A 26,857-nucleotide genomic window follows, 5' to 3' on the forward strand; every position below is an offset into this window, starting at 1 on the left:
AGAGGAGGAGAGGCCTGAAGCCAGAACGAGCCTGTGAAATCCGGCATGGGGCAGCAACCTCAGCCTCTTCACCACAGACCTCTGAGCTCAGCACACATTCCTCAGGAGACGCCTCCGGGTTCTGGAGTGAAGCTCAGAAGTAGGAGGCCTGCCTGGCATGTATGAGATAAGCCAGGGGTGCAGTCTTTGGTCCCGAGAGAGTGAGAGGCAGGGCTTGGGCCCTGAGGTGGTGAACTTTCTCCTCCTGAGACACCTCATACATCCAGAGCAGCTGTGCCTGAGGCATTCCACATGTAGGGGCTGTTTCCCTTCCTCCCCTGTCACCCCTTCATCATTAGATATGGGGGGCGGGGAGGGGACAAAGGCAGCAGATTGTTGTTACGATTTCTGGCTCCTGTTTGGGGACCAGAGAGTTTGGGAGACAGAGAGGGGCAGTAGGATTTTCTAGAACAGGAGACCAAGGGAGCAGCAGGTTCCTCTGTACACACATACGAGTGAGACACACACACACACACACACACACACACACACACACTCACACACATATGAGTCACACACACACACACACACACATATGGGAGTATATAGGGGTGGAGTGAGTCTCTGTAAAAAAAGATCTATGTGTGCTCTCACACCCACACACACACACACACACACACACACACACTCTCACACACACACACCACACACACACACCACACACACACACACACACACACACCACACACACACACACACACACTCGCTCACACTCACACACTCTCTCACACACACACACACACACACACACACACACACACACACGGGGTCCCTGTCTCCCTCCTAAGCTGCCAGAGTCCAGGCTCCTGATGACCCCGCACTGAACAGCTTCCAGACTTACTAACCAGAATGCAGCTCAATGGCGTCTGGACCTCCATCCTCTGTGTCTGCTCAGCCTCACTCCTGACTCCCATCTGTGACGTCAAGCCCCGGCTAATCCGGGGAAAAACAGATTAAGTTCTGTAAACTCAATTCTCCCGCCTTCCCTCTTGCTCAGGGTGTCTCGGGGACCTGCCCTCTCCCAGCCTGCCCCCTTCCCTCGGAGCCAAGCCCTCGCCATCCTCCCTAAGCTCCCGTGTTTGCCTTCTGCTGGCAGCTCTACCCTCAGGAGCTCGGCTCCGCCCTTCCCTGCACGGTCCCTTCCTTTGGGAAGGCCGTTGAGCTCCTAACCCTAGGAACTCAGCCAGGTTTTTTGCTTTATTGTGAGAGGCTGGGGCCTTGATTCCTAGGGCGACACCCAGCACCCCTCCACTCTGCCTGGCCAATGACCCGGAAGCAGTTCATGCTCTGCATTCTGTCTGGGGCTCCACCCTCCCGCTTCCATGGCTTTGCTGATGCCACACCAAGTGACCCCACGCTCACGTGCTCTGAGGAACATGAGGATGGTTTCCTTTCTAGGGTCCTAAAAGCAGGGTCTGAAGCCCAAGGTGTCGGTAAAAGCTAGGAGCTGTTTGAGGCTCCAGAGACGGTCCCTGTCCCGCCGAATGGGTGTGAGGAGTGACATGCGGGGATATGCAGGCTGGCCTCCGGAGACCTCCATTTTCTGTCTTGCTGTCCCAGGCCCCCAAAGCTGCCCTGCGGCTGGTGGGAACTATAATTTTGTCTATGCTGTCATGGCTCCAGCAAGGATGAGACGGAGCGAGTCTGTCTCCTGCCTAGGCTGCTACACTGGATGCCACGAGGTTGCCTGAGTTAGGGTTTGGTTGAGGTGAGGCTGGGGACAGCAGACACAGTCCTGTTCCCTCTCCAAATGGGGGGCTGTCTGACCAGATAAAGGCAATGATAACATTAATCTCCCGGATCAAGGGAACTACAGCCAGCAAAGCACTGTGACAGGGCATTCTTCCTTGGGCCCCAGCCTCAGGGCTCAAGTCAGTGGGTTTAGTGTCTGCTACTGGGAGTGGAATTCCAGCCAGGGTGGCCATCTGCCCGTGACTGGCCTTCCTGACCTTGAGACTCAGCCAGTAGCAATACCAGTGGATTCGGTGTTGTGACAGTGGGTCGAGACTTGCTGGGCTGTGTCACACTTCATCCACAGGACACCCCAAGAGCTGTTCTCACCCCTATTTGTAGAAGACAAAACAAAAGGTCAAAGACAGTAGGTAGCTGGGCTCAGAATGAGTCAGAGACAGGAGGGGCAGGTGACCTTCATCACCGAACCATTGCCCTTCTCTCCCCTTTGCGCTCGCAGCTCCAAATCTGCTGCCCCACATCTACCCATGCAGAAAAGTTCAAGCACGAGGTGCCCCAGAGTCTACTGACAGGAGGCAAGTCCCTCACTAGAACCCAGCACACCCGTGTACAGCAGAGCTGTGCTAAAAGGAAGGGTGATAACGGTTTTTACCTTTTCAAGTTTTTAAATGCTTTTTGAACTGAAAATCAGGGGCTCGGGGTACGGCTCAGGAACAGAGCACCTTGCCTGAGGGGAGCAAGCTGAGTCGAGGCCTCAGAGCATAAAGATCAAATTTACTCCATCGGTTTCATTTTCGCCCACCTGCAACCTCACATATTTAAGATATACTTCAATTTAGTCAGAGTAGTCAGGGTTCTCTAGAGAAACGGAATTGATGGAATGAGTCTATCGATAGTAAGAAGGGATTTACTAGAGTGACGTATAGGCTATGGCCCCAGGAAGTCCAACAACGGCTGTCTCCAAGGGAAAGGTCAAGAACCCAGGAGTCAGTTGTTCAGTCCTTGAGGCCGGGTGGCTCAGCCGGTCTTCAGTATACTCCAGGATCCCCCAAAGAAGCAGGCTTTACTGCCAGTGACGGGATCCCTCACTCGGCAGCAGCATAGATGAACTCGGCAGCAAGATGATCCAATCCAGAAAACCCTTCATGCCGCGCCCAGCTGCCTGGGCTGTACTTGATTCAGGTTGACAGCCAAGATGAGCCATCACCTACGCCAAAATCAACGGACAAGAATTGCTTAGAAAAACATTTCCTTCATTGTACTGACAGTCACCAAAGGGTTAAAAGGAAAAGGACATTTAAAAAAAAAAAAAAACTTGTTCATTTTACATCCCTCACACCACCTCCCTCCTGGCCACCCCTCCCATAATTCCCCTTCTCCTCTGATCCAGTGGTGGCCTCTTTGGGTACCCACACACCCCCACACGACCCCCCACCAACCAGGCAAGTCCAGTCTCTGCGAGGATAAGTACGTCCTCTCCCACTGAGGCCAGACAAGGCAGCCCAGCTGGGAGAGCGTATCCCACACACAGGCAACAGCTTTCAGGGTAGTCCCTGCTCCAGTCGTTCAGGACCCACATGAAGACCAAGCTGCACGTGTGCTACATGTGTCTGGGAGGCCTAGGTCCAGCCTGTGTATGTTCTTAGGTTGGCAGTTCAGTCTCTGGAGCCCCAAGGGTCCAGGTTAGTTGATTCTGTCAGTCTCCTGTGGGGTTCCTATCCCCTTAGGGGCAGAAGAAGAGTTTTCTAAAATAGCTCTATTAAGATGCAATTCAAATACTCGTTCCATTAGTGCATTTAAAATGCGCAACTCAGTGGGCTTCGTATTTATGTTTTGGATTGTCTGAAGTCTGATAGAGGCTATGTAGCATAAAATTTTCCATTTTAAAGGGCTGGGCTATAGCTCTGGGTAAAGTGCTTGCTTAGCAAACACAGGCCCTGGGTTCCATCCACAGCCTTGAAGAAAAAGAAAAACCTGCTATTTTAAGCTCTCCAGCAACCACTCTGTGGCATTAAGGGCATCCTCAGTGTCCTACAGCCATCAGCACAGACACCTCCAAAGTGTATTCTTCACTCAAATGAGAATTCTGACCACTACACAGTGGTTCCCTGGAACTTCTATCCCTCGGTGCTTATTAACCACTAAACTGCTCTCACAAGAAGGACTTTTAAGAAGTTGAAGTTATTAATTCTTTAAATAATGAATTCTATTTTAAAAGCAGTTTTAGGCTCACATTAAAATTAAGTGGAAATTAGGAGTCTGCTAAGGTCCTTGTCCCACATTAATATCTTCAACTTCTACCTTCCTGCACCAACATGGTCCTTTCATATATTTATCATTGTATGTGTATGTTATATGTATGATATGGGGATGGGCATGTGTACCTCAGCACGTGGGTGACGATTAGAGGACAACTTGGTAAGTCGGTTCTGTCCTCCTACTATTACGTAGATTTCAGGGAATCAAACTTTAGTCATCAAGCAGCAAGTGTCTCGTGCCTTTACCCACTGAGCAGTTTTGCCCACCCAAAGTAGTCCTTTTGTTATGACTGATGAACTGACACATACATAGAGTCCACAGTTTGTGTTCTCTTTTGAAGATTTATTTTCATTATGTGTGTGTGAGAGACAGACAGACAGACAGACAGAAAGACAGGAGTGCAGATGCTCACAGAGGCCAGAAGACTCCAGAGACTAGAGTTACTGGCTGTCATGAACTATCTAACAGGGGTGCTAGGTCCTTTGTAAGAGAGTCAAGTGTTCTTAACCACCCAGCCCTTAGTTGTATATCCTATGGGTTTAAATAAACATGTAATGTCATGCCCATCACATCATATGAAGCAGTTCAACTGTCCTAAGAGCCCTCTGTATCTGCCCGTTCATCCCACGTTAATTTATCAATGTCGAGAATGAACTCTTACGCTGTGAAAGTTGAGGCACTTACATTTACACCTTCATTCTCCCATCCCCAGTTTTTGTTAATTATGTTATTGTGTACATTGTTGGGGTTTTCATATACTCCAGTAATCATAATTGCCATGATTGCAGAATTACTTGGTTTACGTCATAGTTTTCCATAGATGAATTCTCCATGGCTTATCTCTTAGTCTGTTGGATTTTAATGCCAGATATTTTTTAAAGAAGATGTTATCCATATCTAAGCCCCTAAATTCATATTTCAGAGATTTGCTGACATCACACCTAAACAACAGTTTAGCTGAGTATAAAATTCTGGTTCCTAGATTCTGCCTCTTAGAACTGTGCAGATATCACTCCTGGGGCTGTAAAACTGTGTTCCTATGAAGTCTGATTCTCCCCAACCCGTCTCTCTGGACTCTCCCTTACACTTCTTTCCCCTCTGTCTTTTAAGGTCAGTGAATTTTTCAGAGTGTCCTATTATTTGTAACATCAGCTTTTTTCCCACTGAACATAGAATATGAGCTAATCTGTAGGGCTAGGCCTTTAATTTATTATCTTGTTAGTTTTGTGAAGTTCTGGAGAAGCCGTGGAAACCACTTAGTGCATACACTTGCTGTGCAAACGTGAGACCCTGAGTTCAGATTCCTCAGTCCTCACACGAAAGCCAGTGTAATGGCATGCACCCGTACCTCAGTACTGGAGAAGTGGTAGATACAGGAAGCTCCTGGTAGCTCGCTGTTCAGTCACTATAGCTAGTGAGTCCCATGTTCGATGAGAGACTGTCTCAAAACATAAACTGAAAGGCAGTAGAGAAGACACCTAACATTGACCTCTGGCTTCACATGTTCACATGTGCGTACAGACACAAGCCATGATGCGCATAACCATTTAATTAATTAATTGAGTTTAATTGCTCAAAAAGAACCCATTTCAGTACTTAGCTCGCTGTTCATTCATCCTATTTTGCTCGGGTTGCACTCCAGTCATGCGTGTGCGAGAGCCTCTGTTGCTTCCACGGCTGCATCTTTGTCTTAGTCTCCCTCTGTTGGCTCTGTGAGTTCCTCAAACCCACCCAAGGCATCTCTAGTCGTTTGTTATGTTTTGCCTGTTCATTCAAGGTTTCATGGACCTGTTCATTCAAGATTTCATGGACCTGTTCATTCAAGGTTTCATGCACCTGTTCATTCCTGGTTTCATGGACCTGTTCATTCACAGTTTCATGCACCTTTTAAAAAAGACGAGCCATATTTTTCCCCATCCCCTGAGCTCAGCTAGCTTACTTTCATCTCTCTCTGTTGTTGAGTTATTTCTCATTCTTCCCCATGTGCTTACTTAAGCAGCTTATATACTAAGTTCCCATCTTTCTTTTCTTCCCTCCCTCACAACAATGTATCCTAGGGGCCAGGCAACTAGGAAAATAATGTTAAGTTTTGCAGTTAGATTCCACAGGGAATGCCACACTGTGACCTTGTCACATTTTGTCACTTTCAGAACTGAGTCTTCCCTGTTGCTGTTGACCCCTCCCTAACTGTCTGAATGTCTGTCTGTCTGCCTGCCTGCCCACCTGCCTACCTATCTGCCTGTCTGTCTATCTGCCTATCTGTCTGTCTGCTGCCTGCCTGAGTGCCTGTCTGCTGCTGCCTGCCTGCCTGTTGCCTGCCTGTCTGTTTGCCTGCCTGCCTGTTGCCTGCTGTCTGCTGTCTGTCTGTCTGTCTATCTGCCTGCCTGCCTGTTGCCTGCCTGTTTGCTTGCTGTCTGTCTGTCTGCCTGCCTGCCTGCCTCCGTAGTTCCTTGCAAGCACAGCACAGTCCCTGTGCTTCACGCAGCCTGAGATGGAGCTGCAGTCTTGTCTTCATTGTCTGACAGTTCTCAGAATGCTCCTACGACTAAGCTTCTCTCGTAACCCAGCTCTCCTGGGTTGTGGGAACCACCCAGAGTCCTGTGCCTTCGTCTTCGGTTCCCACGTGGAAGGGTGGACACCATCTGTGTGGTTACAGCTCACCAGGAAGCTTGTCTTCAGAGAGAGTGTCACTATGTACTTTTTTATTAGAGATGTGCTCACAGAGCCTCTGAAAGCCGAGAGACTACTGGAGTCGGCAGCTGGCCAGGCCCTAAGATTTCACCCCTGGACGTCTTTGAGAGACTGAGACCTTTAAAGAACTTGCTTTGTCTAGCCTGTGGATCCCACTCTGACCCTAGGCTGGAAGCCTGCAACCTTGCTTGGTGGGCTAGGAAGCCAAGAGAGCAGGTGGTCTGCTGTGAGTGATTGGTTAAGAGCCTGAAGGGGTACCCGGCTGAGAGTGTTGGTGTCTACAGAGTATGTCTGAGTTCCACGACTCAAATGAAACACTGTGACATACTCGGCATCATTGTACTTACCCTGGTGCAGTGAGGGAATATGCTGGCTCAGAGAGCTCCACAGGTCTGAGTCTGCCTGCTGCTCTAGGCCTCATCTTGTGCAGGTTGGACTCTGATTAGTTGAAAGGATCACGTGGATGATAATCGGAATGAATGTGGGAGCTTGAGTCTGTGGCACCTATGAGTTTGGGTTAATTGTCCTGTCTTAGGTGAATAAGTAATTTTAGGCTGACCCTTTCTGGTTTATTTCTGGGGCTCTCTCTCTAAGTGTTGTGAAGGGTTTCTTTCTATCCTATTGGCAGATCGGGAGTTTCTCAGCCCACTGGAAACTGATGTGTACTGTAGAGCCATGGCGATGTTTACATTTGCTTAGTAACCTGAGCTACTCTTACCCCTTAACCAGCCCCAGGCCACCATGATGCCATCCTGTCCAACCCCTCCCCATCTGGGAAGCCCGTGCTCAGCCCCCACTTAACAGTACCCAACCTCTGAGGCAACCTGACCCTCTACTACCCAGACTGTCGATGGGAGAGTTCACACAGCCTCTCACTTAGTCCTTGGGTAGCTCTTCAAGATTTCTCTGCAAACAAGGAAATGCGGGCCAGAGAGGTGAGGAATTTGCTCCAGGTCACCATTGGCTTGAGAGGGTTGAGACTAGAATTCTAGCCTCAGGTCTAGACCTTGGCTTTCCTCTGTTAGCACACCCACCAGACTGCAGAAAGTGACTCTCCTGTTCTCTCTCTCCCTCCCTCCCTCTCTCCCTCCCTCCCTCCCTCCCTCCCTCTCTCTAAAGGGTCTTCAGTGAATTCTGTCATGGTTATTTAAGGAATCTTGCCTAGAAAGTCCCCACAAGCACGAAGTCCCCTGCCGCCCAGAAGGCGTGGACTCCAAGATGATCATAAAGGAATACCGGATTCCCCTGCCAATGACCGTGGAGGAATACCGCATCGCCCAGCTGTACATGATACAGGTGAGTTCGGAGAGGCGGCTGGACCAGGTTAACCTGGAGCAGTCCCAGCCTACACTACTGGGTACTACCTGAGGGCAAGAACTACTGTCAGTGTCTGTGAGGGGCTGCACCTCCACCGTACATCCGACTTCCAAATAGACACCAGGCACACAGACACGCCGGGCTTCTGTGGGGTCAGATTATCTTGCCACCCGTAACACCAGTGTCCTCTTTACATCTAAACCTACTGCCTCGTAGATCGGCTGATAGCTCAGGGCCGATAGCTGATAGATCAGCGGCTCAGGCCGCTGTCACAGAGCATCCATCGCTTTGGCTTCAGCACCACTGACTCTCTCTCCCTCTCTCTCCATGGCTGTTTCGGAAGCCACTCCTAAGATAAAGGCACGGCAGGGTGGGGTTCTGACAGGAACTGCCCTCCTGAGTTTCAATTGTTCTCACATTGGGGTTGGGCATGTGACGGCAGTCTTTCTCCTACTTATAAGTACATGCATCCCGTCATGGAGGACCTACTCCCATGATGCCATATAAATCCAAGTCATTCCCAAGTACACAGCCTCCGTAGGTTATCTCACTGGGAGGTAGGTTTCAGTGTAGGAATTGGAGGAGACACAGTTAGCCTCAAAGCCTCATTTAAGACGGGGGAAACGAGGCAAGAGAGGCTGATAGATTGTACGGGAGCACACAGCCTAGCTCCTAACTCCCACTGTCTGACAGAATTATGGGATATAGCACCAGTTTAGTCTTACCCACTGCGAAGAAACACCCGTACATTCTCTCCTCCATGCCTGATGCACCGAGAACACATATCCCAAGCCGCACTGTTCGTTCCAGATGCTTCTCACCCAAACGTCAGACCTGTTCACTGCCCACATTGCCAGGGTAACTGACTGGAGTCCTTGCTCTCCGGAACTTTCCTTCCCAGCCTTATAGCTATCCTTCTCCCTCACCAACCCTAGAGATTGTCCTCCCTCCCTAGGGCCCAGAGCCCCCACACCAATTATAAGCCATCTCTTGGCTTGGTTCTAGCTCTTCTGGATATAATGGAGCCTCTGTTCCTGTTGTCCACTGGGACCTCTGTCTGATTGGCTTCTCTGTATCAACCTGTCATTGCATCACCCTGAACCCTCAGTATGTAAGGCCAGGGGCAGGTACAGCTGTCAGAGCTTCCACCCCCTGTGTTTCTAGACAGGGTTTCTCTGTGTAACAGCTCTGACTGTCCCGAAACTCACTCAGTAAACCAGGCTGACCTCAAAGTCACAGAGATTCACCTGCCTCTGCCTCCCATGTGCTGGGATTAAGAGCAGTGCGCCACCATTCCCAGCTCTCCCCTTTTCTGATGGCTCGCACCTTCACCGAGGGACCCAGAACCTGTCTAAGGAGCTTGGAGCAGCTAGAGTTTAGCCAGCTCCCACAGGAGAGGTTTGGCTGGGAAATGAGCAGGAAGTGCCCCCAGCCTCTCTGGGGGACTGTTTGCTCTGAGTTGCTTCAGAAGCGCCACTCAATTCCCTCTTGAACCACTTACCCCTTAATTATTTCTAGAGAGCGGGAGAGAGATAGCTTAAATCAGGCCCTAGCCCTGAGCACTCTAGAAATAACTCAGTCTGTTCAAGGACCAGACTCATCTGCTGAGGCTGCCGTGTGTCTGCGGCTTCTCGCTTCCCTCTCCAGCCGTGGCCCACGGTCTCGGTGATGCAGCCCCAGTGGGCGTTCTGGGTTCTGCAGCATGACCTCCAGCCACTGGAGTGCCCCAGAGTGCTTCTCAAGTGCGGAGTCACTGTTACTGGGCAGCTCCAAACGCCTGCCATTTCCCAGCATCTGTCCTTGTGTTTCCAGTCAATTGAATTGCGAAGTGACCCACGGCATCTGTATCCGATGGCCCACACGGTCCATTGGGTAATTTATACTTTCGATGACTCTGATAGCTGAGATTGTAGTAAGTAGGAGTGTCTCCTACTTCACGCATGTCTACCCTGCCATAGTGCCCCCTCTGCTGTGAGCCTCCAGAGTCTTTCCCTGTACCCCCTCCAGTGAGCAAATGTGTGTGTAAAAGACAGAATGATGAGCAGCCAGATGTTGCTGCAAGAGGAGCTTCTGAGCCAAGGGCTAGCAAGGCTGAGAAGCTTAGCTAGAACATACATGGGTGGATGGATTCACGTGTGCGCAAATAAGCACACATCCATCTACATAACCTGCAGAGTCCCACTCCAGTCCCCGTCAGCTCGAAAGGCCCACAGAGGTACGATGAGCTGGAAGCTTTCGTGGCCAGTGTAGCCCCTTTAAAACTGGGTTCTCTGTGAAAGGACCCCCACACTCTGCCCAAATAACTAAGGTCGTCTTCCAAGCTTTCCTCACGGGCCACCATGGCAGGAAGGCAAGGCGTGTTGGGTCTCTGAGTAGCAAAGGCTACTGTTTTAAACGGAAAGACCATGATTGCACCGTGATATAAGGGACCCCAGTATATCAGCTTCCTAGATGCTGAGCTGTGGTCTGCCTCCAGACAGTAGCATAGCTAACTTCCTCTATGGGTGGGAGTGTAGACTTTCCCAGCTGAAACCTGGCTTGAGTTCTAGCTCTGGGAAACAAGTGAGCCTTCCCGGGTAGTAATTACTACTTGCTTTTTGTCTTGTTTGTTTGTCTGTGGTTTTGTTTCTTAAGACAGGGTTTCTCGGGCTGGGGATTTAGCTCAGTGGTAGGCGCTTACCTAGGAAGCGCAAGGCCCTGGGTTCAGTCCCCAGCTCGAAAAAAAAAAAAAAAAAAAAAAAAAAAAAGACAGGGTTTCTCTGTGTAGCCCTGACTGTCCCGGAGCCCACTCTGTAGAGCAGGCTGGTCTCCAACTTAGAGATTCTCCTGCTTCTGCCTCCTGAGTGCTAGGATTAAAGCCATGCACCACCATGCTTGGCCTCTCAATTTCTTACATAAGCTACTTTCTTAAATGGCGGTGCCCTGGAAGGTCTCCCAAAAGAGACTTCCTTGTTTACAGATGGGAAAATTGAGCCAAATTTGGAACTTAGCTCCCCCACCTCCCAGGGGGACTGTCTGCTCCTAGAAGGCTTTGGGCTTCTGATGGGGTCAGGAGGAATCAACTATCAGTCTCAGATATGAGGGAGCCCAGAGTGCAGGGAAGACTGAACGGGGAGGGAACACCTGAGGAGGCCTACTTTGCCCCACCCCTTCTCCTAGATGGTCCTTGTTGAAGTGGAGTGAGCTGTGGCCAACAGGCCTAAGGGCAGAACAAGTGTTTCAGCAAGAGGCCAGCTGAGGCAATCCAAATGTGGGGGATGGAACCTGGGTGCTTATGTGCTGCCTGTTCCTAAGACACCCACTCACAGCCAGATTTCTATCTCTGGAGGCCCTGCTCATCTCATGTGACCAGTAGATCATTTCTAGCCCAGCACTCTCTGCTGCTACAGGGCCCATGAGCGCCTCTCTCCTAGCTCCTGCCCCTGTCGGCTTCTCTGCTCACTCCCTCTGCTTCTGCTGTGGTCTTTGTCTTCTGTGCCTCAGAACCCAGAATTCCTAGGGGCCTTTGCCTCTGCAGGGTGAATATATGTCACAGTCACAGGCTGTACCTGAATGTGTGCACAGCTCACCGCGTGCCCGTCGTACCACAGTAACACGGTGTTCTGTCCCCGCCTGTACGAAGACTATTTCAGGGAAGACTGTAGATGTACCAAATGAAGCCAGGCAGGAGTGGTGAAGGCTAAGACGGGGAGACAGGCGTAGGTACACCCCAGGTAGATGCTGCAAGAGTCAGCATGTTCCACAGCTACGTTTCCACGGAGACAATAGCAAGGAGGTTCATCTGGCAGCAGCTGGAGCAGGCTGTGGAAAAGACAAAGCTAGCAAGTCAGAGCCATTCCTCTGCCTGAGGGAGCGGTGTGAAGGCCGGTGGTAATCCACTGTCTGCTGTCCTCTAGAGGGTGCTCAGAAAGACCTTTTGGTCCTGGGGATGGGCAGAGGCGTTGCCTGGTCAGTACCCTGGACAGTTCTGAGAGCGCCACTGGGGAGGAGTTTCTTTCTCTTTTTGCAGCTTTCCTTGTTCAGCGGTCCCATGGAGGTTGAAGGCTGTTTGCCGACTTGACTGACCGAGGCTCCAAGGGTGGGCAGCACTCTATACTGCTTAGGAATGGTCTGTGGGTAGAGCACAGAGAGCCTGTTTGTCTGGTCTGGCTAAGCCACAGCTATGTGAGGAATGTTGCCCCTTCACTCCTGTGGTCAGTGAGATGTAGGGGTCAGGCTGTGGAGGGTGGCTTAAGTGGAGGACACCGCCTTCAGAGTTCTGGTGATTGTGGACTAGACCCCATTGATTATGGGTTCATCGGCCAGCCTTTCTCCATCTAGTCTGTGATGTACCCTCGTGCTAGATGGGGTTGCTGCATAGGCTTCAGACTCCAGTGCCCACAAGTCTCCGTACCCATCTCCCTGAGGGACTGCATCCATCCGTAGCCCTCACCTGGTGATGTCAGCAGCTTGGGCACCCTATGCCTGAAGTACATCACCAGCTTCAGCACCCATGATGACCTGCAGGGCTGGTAATGTTCTTCCTCTCCACAAACGAGGCTGCTCAGAGATGTCACAGAGCTTGTCCAAGGGAAAACAGCTGACCCTAGGAAGCCGGGGTTTGTCTGGAGATGTAAATGGCTGCCCTTCTGCACATGGAGTATTTGGGGTTTCCGTGTCTACCACATCTCTTCCTTCTTAGAAGTCATGGTTTCAGGGATTTTTTTTTTTAATTATTTTATTTATTATATTATATAAGTACACTGTAGCTGTCTTCAGACACACCAGAAGAGGGCATCAGGTCTCATTACAGATGGTTGTGAGCCACCATGTGGTTGCTGGGATTTGAACTCAGGACCTCTGGAAGAGCAGTCAGTGCTCCTAACCACTGAGCCATCTCTCCAGCCCTGGTTTCAGGGATTGGGGCAGGATGCTCTTCACCTCCTTGTTCCTTGAGTCACTCCTCCCTGGATTCAAATACTCATATAACCTGAGGGCACACTATAGATGGTAGTCTGCCCGTAAAGTCACTGCTGCTGGGGAAAGGCCTGTGTGGTTGTGCAGGAGACACAAGGACCACTGGAGGAGTCAAGGGACTTTCCCATTAGGCAGGGGAGGGACCAACAGTTGGTGCTGTCTCTCTGACTGACAGGCTGAAGGCTAACCACAGGAGGTCATGAAGATAAGTACATAGCGGAATGACCAACGTCCCCAGTTCATACTTACATACAACCTCAGGAGCGTGACCACATCTAGACGCCAGTGTGTGTGTGTGTGTGTGTGTGTGTGTGTGTGTGTGTGTGTGTGTGTGTGTGTGTAATTCACTCTTGACAGTTAAGACTCTTGAGATTTAGGACCTCCCTCGGTTGACTAACTGTTGTCCCTAAAAGAAGAGGAAGGGACAGAACAATTCAACGAGGCTTTCTTCCCAGAGTGGCTCTAGCTCGCCCACCACAGAGGTTCGACATATTTTCCCATATTTTGAGTATGTTGAGAGTGAACATGGCTAGTTTGAGGAATGGCTACACTGTGTCTGTCTCCATTAGCCACGGTGAGAGGGCCGGTTTCTGTTTTCCTCCTTTCCCATTGCTCATCTTTGTAGCCATCCCAGTTGGGTTCAAGGCGCTCTCACTGTTTGGGTTTGTGTTTTCCGTCTGCGTTGTTGGACATCCTTCGGGCGCTCAGTGGCCACTGTATGTCTTCTGTGGAGCATGACTGTTCTGATCTCTGGACCATTTGCCAAGTGTGTTCTCCGTATGTTGTTGAGTTCTAGGCATTCTCTTAGATCCAAATTCCTGGCATCAGAGATTATCAACGGTTTTTCTCTTTCATTTCCTCAGTTCTTTTAACTTCCTTTCTTTCTTTAGAGAGTGATACTTTCGTTCAGTCCCGTTTATCTGGCTTTTTTGTTGTTGCTGTGCTGTCATTTGTGTTTTTCCCAGTTTCCTGCCGAAGGACTATATTTCCAGCCTCCCCTGTGGGCTATGGAAGTCATTTCTGCCCAGTCCTGCCTCTGTAAGGGAACACATCCCCTCCGTCTTCCCCCGTAGGCATTTTGGCCATCAGCACATGATGTGGGCGACAAGGCGCCCCCTTGCCCCGCCTAAGATCAGACCATGCCTCCCCTTCCCTTTCCAGCTAAGATTGTTTGAAAAACAATCTTAACAGGTTTAGTGTCACATTTATAAACCGTTGTCTAATCCAATGGTCATAAAAACTTATCCCTGCTGAGAGTTTTAGCGCTTATGTCAGGGAATGTGTTTTTAACGAGCTGTCAACAGCAGCCAGCAGGAGAGTCCTGCCCATGAGGGAGTGTGTGGTCCTGTGCGATGCCAGAACCTTACTGCCTCCTCAGCTTCTCTGTCACTCTGGCTGAGTGGGACGGATGGCACTGGATTCCCGTTCCTCAGCTCCTCCATGCATGACCAAGGGAATGTCCTCCCAGGAAGTCTTTGTCCGTCTGCCCCCAGCCCCAGTAGTTTTCTCTGTAGACAGATTCTCACTGTGTGGTCCAAGCTGACCTCAAAACACAAAGCAATCCCAAATGCCGAGAGTACAGGTGTAAGACACCACATCCACCCACAGGCCGCTCTGAGAACGCCGTCCTTCTGTCTTGCCCAGAAGAGCACTGAATCCACACATTCTTGGCTCACACACACATACACGCTTGGCTCACACGTGTGCACAGAAAAGTCACACATTCATGGACATCCTGACCAGCAGCCTCAGTTGCATAGGCCCAGTAATAGGCCACAGTCCTTAGCTCCCTAGTCAGATGCTGATTCCCTGGACACGTAAGTCCACCCCAGCATCACTCCTAGGTGTCGCTCCAGACAGCCTCTTCCGTGGGCCTCTCGGAAGTAAATCAGATATAACACAGCATTGCTCACCTGGGAGACTGACCTGGGTGGTTCAAAGCGGGGCTTCCGTGGTTCAGATGGTTCTGAAGAGCTCAGGCAACCGTCTGGAGGAGACAGCTAGGCACATGTGCATCCGTGTTATACACGTGGCATCCACCAACACCACTTGAGGCATGGCTGCCTCCCTTTTGCAAACCAGCAGCCTGGGACCAGGCCCACCCAGCAGGAGGGGATGCTTGTGCAGTTTCTGAGATCCAAGCTATCTGCAGCTTTGTCCTCTGTCTCCACACTGGCCCAGAGGCCTTGGGTGAGCCGCCCCCAGTACCCCATGCCTCAGTTTCCTCACGTGCAGAATGGAGTGCCCCATTCTACCATTTGAGGAGGGGTGTAGACCGAGATAGGGTACAGAAGGCGTCTACTCAGGCTTGGCCTTCCCTCTCTGTTCCTCCTCTCTCCAGCTCTTTCCTTGCTCCCAGCATGGACACCTCAGCCCCAGCGTTTTTTCCATGGGTGGACCTATCTGATCCTTACAGGTCAGAGCCCAGCTCTTCTCTGCCCCATGTCCTCACCACCATCTGTCACCACCAATGCTAAGCCGAAGCACCTGGGCCCTCCTCACCAGTGTCCCCAGGCCTCCAGGCATGGGAACGAACGGTTGTCTGAGCCTGTGCCCTCACTCCTTTCTCAGAAACAAACCAGAATCTTAAAGACCACACTCCCCGCTACTCCAAGCTACTGACTCCCCGAGGCAGACAGGGACCCGTGACTGTTCTCTGAGACATTACCTTTGCAGTACGACTCTGAAGTAGACTTCTCACTGGTTTGGCTATTTCTGGGTCTCTTTTCACTTTAAAAACTGCATTTCTTTGGTCCAGGCATGGTGGCACATACCTTTAATCCCAGCACTTGAAAGGCAGAGGCAAGCTGATCTGTGTGAGTTCAAGGCCAGCCTGGTCTACAGAGAGTCTCTATCAAAAACAAAACGAACGAACAAACAAAATAACCATTGTTTTCCCTTACTTGGCGGGGTGGTGGGTGAGGGTGTGTATTCCATGACACACGTGTGGAGGTCAGAGGGCAACTTTCAGGAGTCTGTTTTCCCTTCCAGCATGTGGGTTCTAGAGATTGGACTCAGGTTGTCAGGCTTGGTGGCAGGTACCCTACCCACTCAGCCATCATTGCTCTTTTGCAATGGTGGTGAGTGTTTTCAGAGGGATTTTGTGTGTGTGTGTGTGTGTGTGTGTGTGTGTGTGTGTGTGTGTGTGTGTGTGTGTGTAATGTCCCAGGCTGAATGGGAGTTCATAATCCCCCTGACTTTGCTGGAATTCCAAGTGTAAGCCCAACTCTTCACTTTTCAAATTTCAATTTGACAGTTATACATGTGCATAGTGGACTTTATCCTGCTACACTGTTTCCAATCTGCTCCATCCCTCTGAGACCCTTCTTTGTCCCTAGAAGGCCCCTCCCATTTTCATGTCTTTTGTGTGCGTGTGGCCCAGTGAGTTTAATCAGGGTTACTCGAATGAGCATGGGTGGGAAATTACTTCCTGGAGCGTGGGCTACTTATCAGTGGCTACACCATTGAAGACAGTGACAGCCTCTCCCCAGGCTGCCATTAACTGCCAACGTCCCTCCTGCGTCCTTCCCCCAGTCCTGTACAGCTTTTCGCAGTCATTTGGCCACACTGAGTTCATGAACACAGTGACCAGAAGACACTCACCCCCACTCCATCCTCAGACTTTTACATTCTTTCTGTCCACAATTCCACAGTGTTCCTTGGGCCTTGGATGGGGTGACATATGTGTCCCATTTTGAGCCAAGCACTCCCGCCCTCATCCATTACCTTTCATTAAACATTCTGCATGTACAGGAAGTCCATAAGCCATAGCATCACTGTGTGGGCTCGCATCAAGTGAATAAGTCCTTGTGAGCAGTGCCCGGTCTGGAAACAGAACGTTCTTGGGGCCCAGCAGACCTGGGTGTGTGTCCCAAGGACTCCTGCAGTCCTGAGCATCGTCTCTTAACATGCAGAGGCCAGAGGCCTGTTCTACTGTTTGCCGCCTTATTATTGTGAGACAGGTTCTCTCACTGAACTTGTCTCTGCCATCCACAGTGCTGGGGGTATGGGCAAGCATGCAACCAGCCACACATGGCTTTGCATGGCTTCCAGGGTTCCGAACCCAGGTCCTCATGTTTGCACCACAAGCACTCTTACCCGCTGAGCCATCTACCCCGTCCAGTGTATGCCCCTTCTTCACCTGGTGGTCAGAGGGATGGCTTCCACCTTCTGGCTACTGTGAATAATGAGGCACTCAAGTATGAGGTTTTGTGTGATACTGGGAGGTGTGAGTTTCCAGCTTGCTTGAGCTGTGGGGTCTCCTGCAATAACATAGGAATTTTAATATCCATTTGCTCCTACCAAAAAAGAAAAAAAAAAAAAAGAGCCACTAGATCTTTGCTGGAGATTGTAGGGGTCCTGCAGGCTTCGTGGGGATTATTGTTGTCTCAACAGTATTGGGTCCTAACCTATGAAGAAAGGATGCTTTTCCAGGTTTTAGGTCTCTAACTTCTTTTGGTTTCATGGTCTTCGGTGTACAAGCTGCTCCCTTCTCTGTTTAAACGTATTCATGTCTGTTGTTGCAAATGCCGCAGGAAATGGAACCATTTTCCTTTTTGTGTTCTTTGGCTTTGTGTTCTGAACCATCGCAGAGCTCATTTAATTAAGCCTACGAGACTTAAGGAAAGTTCCTTAGACCTCTCTATATAAAGATGACGTCCTGGACAAACTGAGAGGGTTTACTTTTTCACTTTCTCTTTTCCAGTTTGGATGCCTCTTATTATTTTTCTTCCTCATTATTGTGGCTGGAACAAACCGTACAAAACCCAGTAGAAGCAGGAAAGCAGGCATCCAGCACTGGTGCGATGGCAAATACTTGGAATCCCAGTTGGAGGCTGAGTCAGGAGAAATGCAAATCTCGGGCTACATAGAATGACCTTGTCCCAGAAGGAAAGCCAGAAAGAAGAGGCCGGATGGGGCAGCGCTTACCTTTAATCCTAGCACTCGGGAGGGCAGATCCGGTCTACCTAGGAAGTTCAGGTCAGCCAGAGCCCCTGTCTCACAGATAAGTGTGCATCTTGGCGCTCATCCTGGGGTAGGTAGGAGTCAGAATAGATGATTTATGCTTTTTAATACTTGGACCTTAAAGAGGAAATCCAGGACTCATTTCACTCCTGTCAGGAGGTGTGGGGTCACAGATCCACAATGTAGATTTAGGAGACAGGGATACCCTAAAGTGACACAGAAGGAGCCAGCCTCAAGGCCAAAGCCCTTTCCTGTCCCCAGTCCTCCGAGCCCCTCCACCTGTGCAGAGTACTTTGTCTGAACGTCAACATGCTTTCCCCTATGCTTCCCCTACAGAAGAAAAGCCGGAACGAGACCTACGGACAAGGCAGCGGAGTGGAGATCCTGGAGAACCGACCCTACACAGATGGTCCTGGGGGCTCCGGGCAGTACACCCACAAGGTGTATCATGTGGGCATGCACATTCCTGGCTGGTTTCGCTCCATCTTGCCCAAGGCAGCCTTGCGGGTGGTGGAGGAGTCCTGGAACGCCTACCCCTATACCCGAACAAGGTGCGTGTGTCTGCCTCAACCCTCCTCAGCACGCCGTCTGCTAGAGGAACTCCGCAGCATGCATCCAGGAGCTCTCCTGACAGGCTCAACTTCTGCTCCCATGAAAGTATCAAACCATGTCTCACGTGTGTCCCCTAATGGTTCAGTTGGTCACAGGTAGGAAAGGGAAGGATGTCCCTGGATGCCTGCCCCCCCCAGAAATGCCAATGGATGTCATACAGGCAGGAACGTTCAGGGAGTTAACATTCACTAAGTTCCCACAGACAGAGGCAGCCTGCTGTGAAGAAGTGTGAACCGGAGGTAGACCAGATGGTCCAAGATCTCCCACCTCTGGGACCCTCAGCTGTTGTAGCAGTGTTTAATGCATCCCATATCGAGCAGGACTGTTCTCAGAACTCCAGCGGAAGCTCTTCACTTTTTGCCTCTCAGTGCCAGCTCACATTAACCAAGGACACTCCCCTCTAGCCTCCCAGGGCTTCCTCCCCACAGACCCCCACACCTGGGGAGTGTGGGGAGCTAGTTTAGGATTGCAGAGAGCTCCTTTCCATCCCAGAGAGAAGCTGTTCTATTGTCAGAGAGGGCTTCTTGCAGGTGTCTGTGCCAGGAGTGTCTGGCGGATCCGCTGACGCTACAGAACACCGCCATTGTAGCGGTGTATGCATTCCCACCAAACCATACTCATGCGGATGCCATAGGTGGGGCTTCTAGGAGCTGCCAAGGAAGTTCATCAGATCTCATCCCTGTCTCTCTCTCTCCCTGAAACTCTCTTGGCCTTTCCCACGACAAGATGGTAATACAGGAAATAGGTTTCACTGTCACATCTTAGTCAACCCCTGTCCCATTCTTATTGACGTTTCTACTGCTGTGAAGAGACATCATGACCAAGGAAACTTATAGAAGAGAGACTTTATTGGGGCTTTCAGTTTCAGAGGATGAGTTCATGACTGTCATGGCAGGGAGCACGCAACGAGAGAGAGAGCACTAACCGGGGATGGCGTGGGCTTTGGAAACCTCAAAGCCCACCTTCAGTGCCATACCTCTGCCAACAAGGCCACACCTCCGAATCCTTCCCAAACAGTTCCATCAACTAGGGAATAAGAACTCAGATATGTGTGGGGGCCATTCTCAATTCAACCACCTGGTCACCTTGCTGGTTTCCAATGTGGTCTGACAGGCTGGTAACTAGTCATAGTCCCTCCAGGGTGCAGGCCCAATGGATGTTCTTTCTCTCAGGTTCACCTGCCCCTTTGTGGAGAAGTTCTCCATTGACATTGAAACCTTTTATAAGACAGACACTGGGGAAAACAATAATGTGTTCAACCTGTCTCCTGTGGAAAAGAACCAGCTGATAACAGGTGAGCATGAAGGCTGAAGTCCAGCAGGCAGCACTCCCACCCCCAGGCCACTCTGGCTATGGCCCTCCGCTGTTGCCTGATCTCATCCTGAGAGTACATTGAGTTCTCAGCTGGGGGTGCAGGACAGAGTGAAGCAGGACAGAGTTCCATGCCCTCGATGTGCATGCCAAGTCTGTCAGTTTTTTCCTCCCTGTAAGTGTACACCTGCACTCTTGGGGTGCTGTCTGGCTTAAATCTATTTGAGAATGCCATGTGTGGGCTGGCCCGTATTGTATTGTCTGTGCCTGGAGTGACGTGTGGCCTTTGCTGCCTTGCTTCCTGGCCAATGTTACTGTGCAGAAGGCTGACTGCATTGTTACAATGTGTTGTTGTTGTTGTTGTTGTTGTTGTTGTTTAGACAGTGTCTCACTACAAAGATCTGACTGCCTCTGCCTCCCCAGTGCTAGGATTAAAGGCATATACCACCATATCCATCCAGCTAAATCTTTTTAAAGAGAATTCAGAGATGGAGATTTTCATGTGAACTTTGCCAATTTCTTAAACATTGGTTAAATGAACTTAGGCCTGTCAAACAGAACACACCTGAGGGCCTAACATGGCTCTGCAGCCTCCTCTGTGGGGTCATCTCTGGGCACAGAGTAGTGTGGTGGTTTGTTTAGGTGCTGGACAGGAGCCTAGCCTGGAGAGAAGGAACCGTTACCTCCAGATTCTCTGTCATTTCCACCACAGTCCCTGTCCCCAGCAGGCATCTGGTGGTCCCTGAGATCCCACTGCAGTTGAGCACCAGTGCTACATGGCTGTCTGGGCCTCCCAGGTCTACCCTGTCAAAATGCTACCCCACTCTGGAAAGATTCCAACACCCTGTGTGCCCTCCCTACCCCACTGTTCTTCATGGAAACCCTCTTCCTGTTGGTTCACTGGTCCACTTAATTGCACACATAGACCATGATTTGTCAAGCTGACTACATAAAGAGCTACAAGACCCAGCCCAGGTAGTATGGGCTGAGATGGAAGGATCACAAGTTCAAAGCCTGCCTGGTCAACTTAGTGTATGACTCTGTCTCAACATAGAAAATACAATAGGGTTAGTGATGAAGCTCAATGATAGCATGGGTGAGGTGCCAGGTCCAATCCCCCCCACACACACACACACACACACACACACACACACACACACACACACACACACAGCATCACATACGATGAGCCTTGGGCCCTGTAAGGACTTAGAGTAGAGGAGTAGAGGATCTGGAGAGGGTGGATAGAAGTCAGGCAGACGTGACCACTTGCAGGGTGTCCCCATAGACATCATCGACATCGTCAAGGATCCTGTGACCCCCAGTGAGTACAAGACAGAAGAAGACCCCAAGCTCTTCCAGTCGATCAAGACTCGCCGGGGACCTCTGTCTGAAAACTGGATTCAGGAGTACAAGAAGCGGCTCCTCCCCATCATGTGCGCCTACAAGCTCTGTAAGGTGGAGTTCCGGTACTGGGGCATGCAGTCCAAGATCGAGAGGTTTATCCATGACACAGGTGGGTGCGCAGGGCCGAGGCGTGCCCACCCGCCTGCCTCCGTTCTCCATGTGCCGTGACCGTGTTCTTACAGTTTACTACTAAGAGATGACCCCGTATTAAGTCAGGGTTTCCTAGAGGAACAGAGCTGATGGGTGAGAGAATGAATGAATGGATGGATGGATGGATGAATGAATGAATGAATGAATGAGTGAATATAAACAGGACTTGATAGAATAGTATAAAGGATGTGGTCTCCTGATGAGAGGTCCAAGAATCCAGCAGTCATTCAGGCGAGAGGCTGCATCTCTCACCCGGTCTCCAGTCCTGACAAGTAAGCTCTAATACCCATGAAGACCTGGACTGGTGGGTGAGAGAGAGGGCCAGCAGGGAAAGAGCAAAAGCTTTTCTCTTCCATGCTCTTTATTTAAGCTGCCACCAGAAGGTAGGACTCCAATTTAGGGTGGGTTTTTACCACCTTCAATGGCCCAATCAAGGAAAAGCTCTCAGGACTGCACAGCTGCAAGCTTTACAAGCTGACAAGCTTTATGAGCTGACAAGCCTGTGCCCATCCCCCCTTCTCCACTGTCTCGGCCACCCAGGCCCAGTGTGCAGATGCCTTGTCCCTTCCCAGACATTTGTGACTTGGCTGGTATATCATAGTGTAGCCAGAAGCCTCTGCAGTCACCCCCCACCCCTTCTGCCATTGGGGCCTCTGGCTCTCAGGGATTTCTTTCCTCTACCTGAGGGGGCCATAGCTCTGCCTCTTTATAGGCTGGAAAGTCCAGATGGCAGAGCGGCTCAGGTAAAGCGCCCTTCACACCCACATGCCCTTCCCAGAGCCAGTCTAAGGAGCGGGCAGGCTAGCATGCCTGGGGGTTCCCAGCCAGGGAATGCTGCCCGAGATTCTCCTTTCCCCTTTGGAGCGATCGACTCATGACTTCACAGAAGCACCCAGGCAGTCACCACGAGACACCACAAACCAGGGAGACTTACTCTAGTAGGCACAAATAGAGCCACACCATTGAGAACATGCTCTATTCTCATCATGTTGACTCGTGATCACCCATGATGGGGGCACCTTGCTTATAGAGGATGAAATGAACACACCCCCCCACGTAGACTGGACAGAATAGACATCCCTCAACTGGCATTGGAGGTGGCATTAGATAACCCCACACAGTGTGGATTCTAGAGATTGTGGAAGGCTTTTGTGCTGTCAGCAAAGTGCTGGGCTCTGAGGAGGGGCCTCCCACTTGGAAAGGCAGAAACGATGCGTGTACAACAGCTTTGACAGTGAGGGACAGTTTCTCCAGCTCCTGCCTTAAGGCAACATCACAGATCCATTATCTCCTGCTCCCTCCCCGCTTCTGCAGGGCCCGTGAGAGTTCAGCAGAGGTGGCAGGAGGCATTTGAGATAATCCCTGCAGTCCGCCCAACCTCATGTTAGCTGAGACGGACCCAAAAAACCCTCCCTACTCTCTCCCCACATCTACTCGAGACCTCCAGCCAGGAGGGCAGTGTCATGACGCAGCCTGGGTATCAGTCAGAATGCCCGCCCCATGGGGCCTCCTGTTTGTAGTTTTGAGCACAGGCCTCTTGTCACAGGTGACGTAAGAGCTGATAAAAGAACTGTAGGGCTTCCTCGGCCATTTTCTGTCTCCACTGACTTGCTGGCTTGTCCCACCCTTGCTGTAACCTCTCCAGTATGGCCTACTTGGGGCTCCAAGCCCTGGAGATAGTGGTCCCCAGGCTCAGTGGACCCCATGCCCTTCCCTTTCCTCAGATAATTTCTGAGATTCTGACAAAACCCAACTTCCTCAGCTTCCTAAGTCACCTCTCTCCTCAGAAGGGAGGACACCCCAGATGTCAGGACGACCATGACATGCAGTTGCCACACTGCCCTAGCAGCTTCAACGTTGCCTTTCTGCGTCCCATTTTCTTATCTGTGGAGGGGTGTAACGGTGCCAGTTCTGCAGACTTGTTGTGGGGTGTATCTTGGGACTCAGAGCCCTGTGTGGTCAGGCACTGTGAACATCAGAATACTCACAAGTGGTCTTGGAGAAGTCACTCCCGCCCTCTCTCAAACGCAGGCTGCCTGATCCCAGCCGTAGTGCAGTGCCACGTTCCTTCCAGCCAGCCTGAGAGGAAGACTTTCCCTGCTTGGTGAGCGTGTACTGTGAGCCCCAAAGACAGGCCCAGAAAGGGCAACAGAAGCTCCTTAGCGTCGTATCCGAGGCCACCTCGGGTGTAGGCAAGGGATATAGTCAGCCGTGGCTGAGGGAGAGTTCCGTCCTGCTCCACCAGTGAGCAGAAACCCTACAACTGGTCTCTCAGAGTGACTGTGAAGTCAGAAAAAGAGGCCAGGGATGTGAGGGTGGGAGAGGGGGAAGCCCGAGGACATGCCTGGGGGAGGGGGAAGCCTGAGGACACGCCGGAGCTCAGTGTCTTGTTCTCTGAGACAGCAGGGACAGACACATCCCTGAGATCCAGCCACCACCACTCTCAAGGATGCCCCCTGGAGAAACTCATACACGTTTCTAAACGTTCAGAGCCACAAAGTGGAAAATTATCCACACGAGCCAAAGGCCCACTTAGCACGGAAAGGACAAACAGAAACAAGCACCCCCCAGTGTTCCAAGTGAGTCCATCCCTCATCTAGAGCACACAGGAGTGTGGGAAAGGGGAGACACGGCCAGAGACACACAGCACCGCACATATGTAAATATCACCAGCCAGACCATTCCAACGCACAGTGTACCTCTTCACACTAAGCCCAGAAACAGAGCAAGCCACAAACACAAAACCCAGGCCCCAGGACCAGGGCTGCTGGGTAGCAAGGAATCCGAGATGGAGAGGGAGAACCCTGACTGGGAACACTGCCGCTTTGCCCATGACATTAAAGTTGACCGCCTTTTATGCTCTTCTTAGAGTCCACATATGTGCGTGTGTGTTTCTGTGCGGGAATGTGCATGTGGGTGCAGATACCCATGGCAGCAAATGAGGGTGTGGGATCCCCTGACGCCTGGGGTACAGGTGGCGGCGACCAGCCTGATGTGGTGCTGGGAACTGAACGCTCATGGAGCAGTGAGTGCTGCTGAGCTCAGAGGACAACTTCCCTTCCAGTGTGGGTTCCGGGCTGTTCCACGCTTAGCACCAAGGGTCCTCACCCATGGAGCCACCTCGCTCACTGCTGTTTTTGTTTTTGAAGCAGGGTCTCATGGATGTCCTTATGACCTTGAACTCCTACCTCCCCGTCCCGGGTGATGACCGTGTGCCGTCCCATCCAGTTCTTTTGCTGTAGTTGTTTGTTGGTTTGGTTTTGGTTTTGGTTTTTGGTTTTTGGTGTTTTGATTTCGGACAGGGTTTTACTGTGTGGCCCTAGCTGTCCTAGAACTCACGCTGTAGATCAGGCTAGCCTAGAACCTAAAGATACACCTGCCTCTGCCTCCCAACTGCTGGATCTAAAGATGTGTGCGAGGCTAGGGAGACGACTCAGTCAGTAAAGTGCTTACCACGGAATTGCGAGGGCCTGAGGATTGATCCCACGTAAAAGAACCAGGCTCAATGATGTACGCCTGTGATCCAAGTGCTGGGGAGGTACAGACAGAATTCCTGGCTCTTGCTCTCACCCAGTCTAGCCAAATCCACAAACTCTAGGTTCAATGAAAGATCCCGCCTCTAAAAATAAGGTAGAAAAACGATAGAGGAAAGACAGCCAATGTTGACTTCTGGCTTTCATACTTACATATGACAGACAGACAGACAGACAGACAGACAGACAGACAATGCAATCTGTTTTTTAAATCTCATCTTCTATGGAAAAGTTCAACAGGAAACATAGACCAGACAGAAGACTTTTGGGAAGTACAAGCCACTTCCCCTTGGAGCTTGAATCCCCTACAGTAAACTATGACCTCTGACCAAAGCCTTGCCCTTCAGGTGTCCAGCCATTATGAACTCCTGAGGCCACTGGGAGCCAGTTCTCCAGGCTGACAATAAGAGGAACGGAGGCACAAATGATTGGTGACTCCAGCCTGGCCCACAGCTCTGCCCTGGTGCGTACTGCCCCTGATAGGAGCTGACCCTGTCCTCTGGCTCTCTGCAGGCCTGCGGCGGGTGATGGTGAGGGCCCACCGGCAGGCCTGGTGCTGGCAGGACGAATGGTATGGGCTGACCATGGAGAAAATCCGAGAGCTGGAGAAGGAGGTACAGCTCATGCTGTCCCGCAAAATGGCCCAGTTTTCGGAGGAAGGACCATCAGAACTAAGCAAGGAGAATACAATCAAGGACCAGGCAACTGGAGCAACCCCTGAACCCAGCAACAGCAATGCGGAGTCTCTGGGGCGGGGTCTGAAGAAGCAGTGGTCCACCTCCTCCAAGTCCTCAAGGTCCTCCAAGCGCGGAGGTAAGCTGAGTTCCTGGCTTCCGGTGCAAGGTCTACCTTCCCAGATTCCGAGGTCGCCGGGCCACGGCTGTGTCCTCCGTGCTCTTTTCTTTCCTGTGGATGTAGCGGAGTCAACCATGGACCCTTTTACTTTCTAACTGGTACCAGGCAGGGCTTCACCGTGAAGTGAACCGGGCTTTTCCCCAGCAGCATCCCCAGATGTAATTACCCATAAGCCCCAAACAGTGACTGAGGAAATCTGGGGAGCGGGTCCAGGTCGACTCCCCAGTGCGAGAAGATATTTTCAAGGCATCAGACAACAAGATGAAGCAAGGTCTTCCCTATGTGGCCAGTCGTGCCCCCTGAAGGTGCCCCTCCCCCATGAGTGGCCATTCTTGCCCCTCTAAGGCCTCCCCACCCCACCTCCTTGTGGCCAGTCTTGCCCCTGTAAGCCCCCAAGCCCCTCATGGCCAGTAACCCCCTTCCAAGCCCAGGGTGCCCGGGCCTGGGCTTAACAGTGGATGCCTCAGTCTCCCTCTCTCCCTGATGCCCTGCAGCCATCACTTAACAACTCTGCTGTGGCCACATTTTAGGAGTTGTGTATGGTCAGGTCCAGGGCTCATCTGAGCTCCTGTCCCAAGCTCACGTGGACAAGACTGCATAGTTCATGAGGCAAGAGGGTGCTCCCCTCCCCAGAAAGAAAGGGCCAGACAGATGGACCCTGGACACTCCACCCCTAGTCTCTTCATTTCTGTCTATGGCAAACTTTTATGGTGATGCCCACCTCGCCCTCCAAGATGGCATCGCAACTCCCTACTTGCTGCGGCCAGCTCAACAGAGCCCTCCTCTGCGGGCTGGACCATCACACTAGGGTTTTGCCTTCCAGCCAGCCCCTCCCGGCATAGCATCTCAGAGTGGAGAATGCAGAGTATCGCCAGGGACTCTGACGAAAGCTCAGAAGAAGAGTTCTTCGATGCACAAGGTAAGCAGGCCGTTTCTATAGCCTGGGGGCTCTTCTGGGACAGGCAGGAAGAATTGTTCAAGGGTGTGAAGCCCTGCCACTATACTGTTCCTGTTACCTGCCCCCATACTACCACAGCGGACAGCCCAGGACTTGGAGGTAGAGTACAGAG

The 26,857-nt window shown here is 51.2% G+C and overlaps 1 protein-coding gene across 6 annotated transcripts in view; it reads left to right on the forward strand.

The window, feature by feature from the left end:
- Pitpnm2 (phosphatidylinositol transfer protein membrane associated 2) overlaps window positions 1–26,857 on the forward strand; it is a 131,545-nt gene that overhangs the window by 88,011 nt on the left and 16,677 nt on the right. For 5 of the 6 annotated variants that reach the window (XM_032886806.1, XM_032886810.1, XM_032886808.1 and 2 more), the window contains 6 exons: window positions 7,801–7,977; window positions 18,256–18,470; window positions 19,704–19,825; window positions 21,131–21,358; window positions 25,446–25,745; window positions 26,611–26,706. In XM_032886806.1, coding sequence (XP_032742697.1) covers window positions 7,900–7,977; window positions 18,256–18,470; window positions 19,704–19,825; window positions 21,131–21,358; window positions 25,446–25,745; window positions 26,611–26,706 — 1,039 coding nt within the window. In that variant the 5' untranslated portion in view covers window positions 7,801–7,899. Of the gene's footprint in view, window positions 1–7,800; window positions 7,978–18,255; window positions 18,471–19,703; window positions 19,826–21,130; window positions 21,359–25,445; window positions 25,746–26,610; window positions 26,707–26,857 lie in introns of those variants that run through there. The other variant, XM_032886811.1, reaches the window with a different exon arrangement.

Source organism: Rattus rattus, chromosome 16 (genome assembly GCF_011064425.1).
Source record: "Rattus rattus isolate New Zealand chromosome 16, Rrattus_CSIRO_v1, whole genome shotgun sequence".
In the NCBI taxonomy this organism is placed as follows: Eukaryota; Metazoa; Chordata; class Mammalia; order Rodentia; family Muridae; genus Rattus; species Rattus rattus.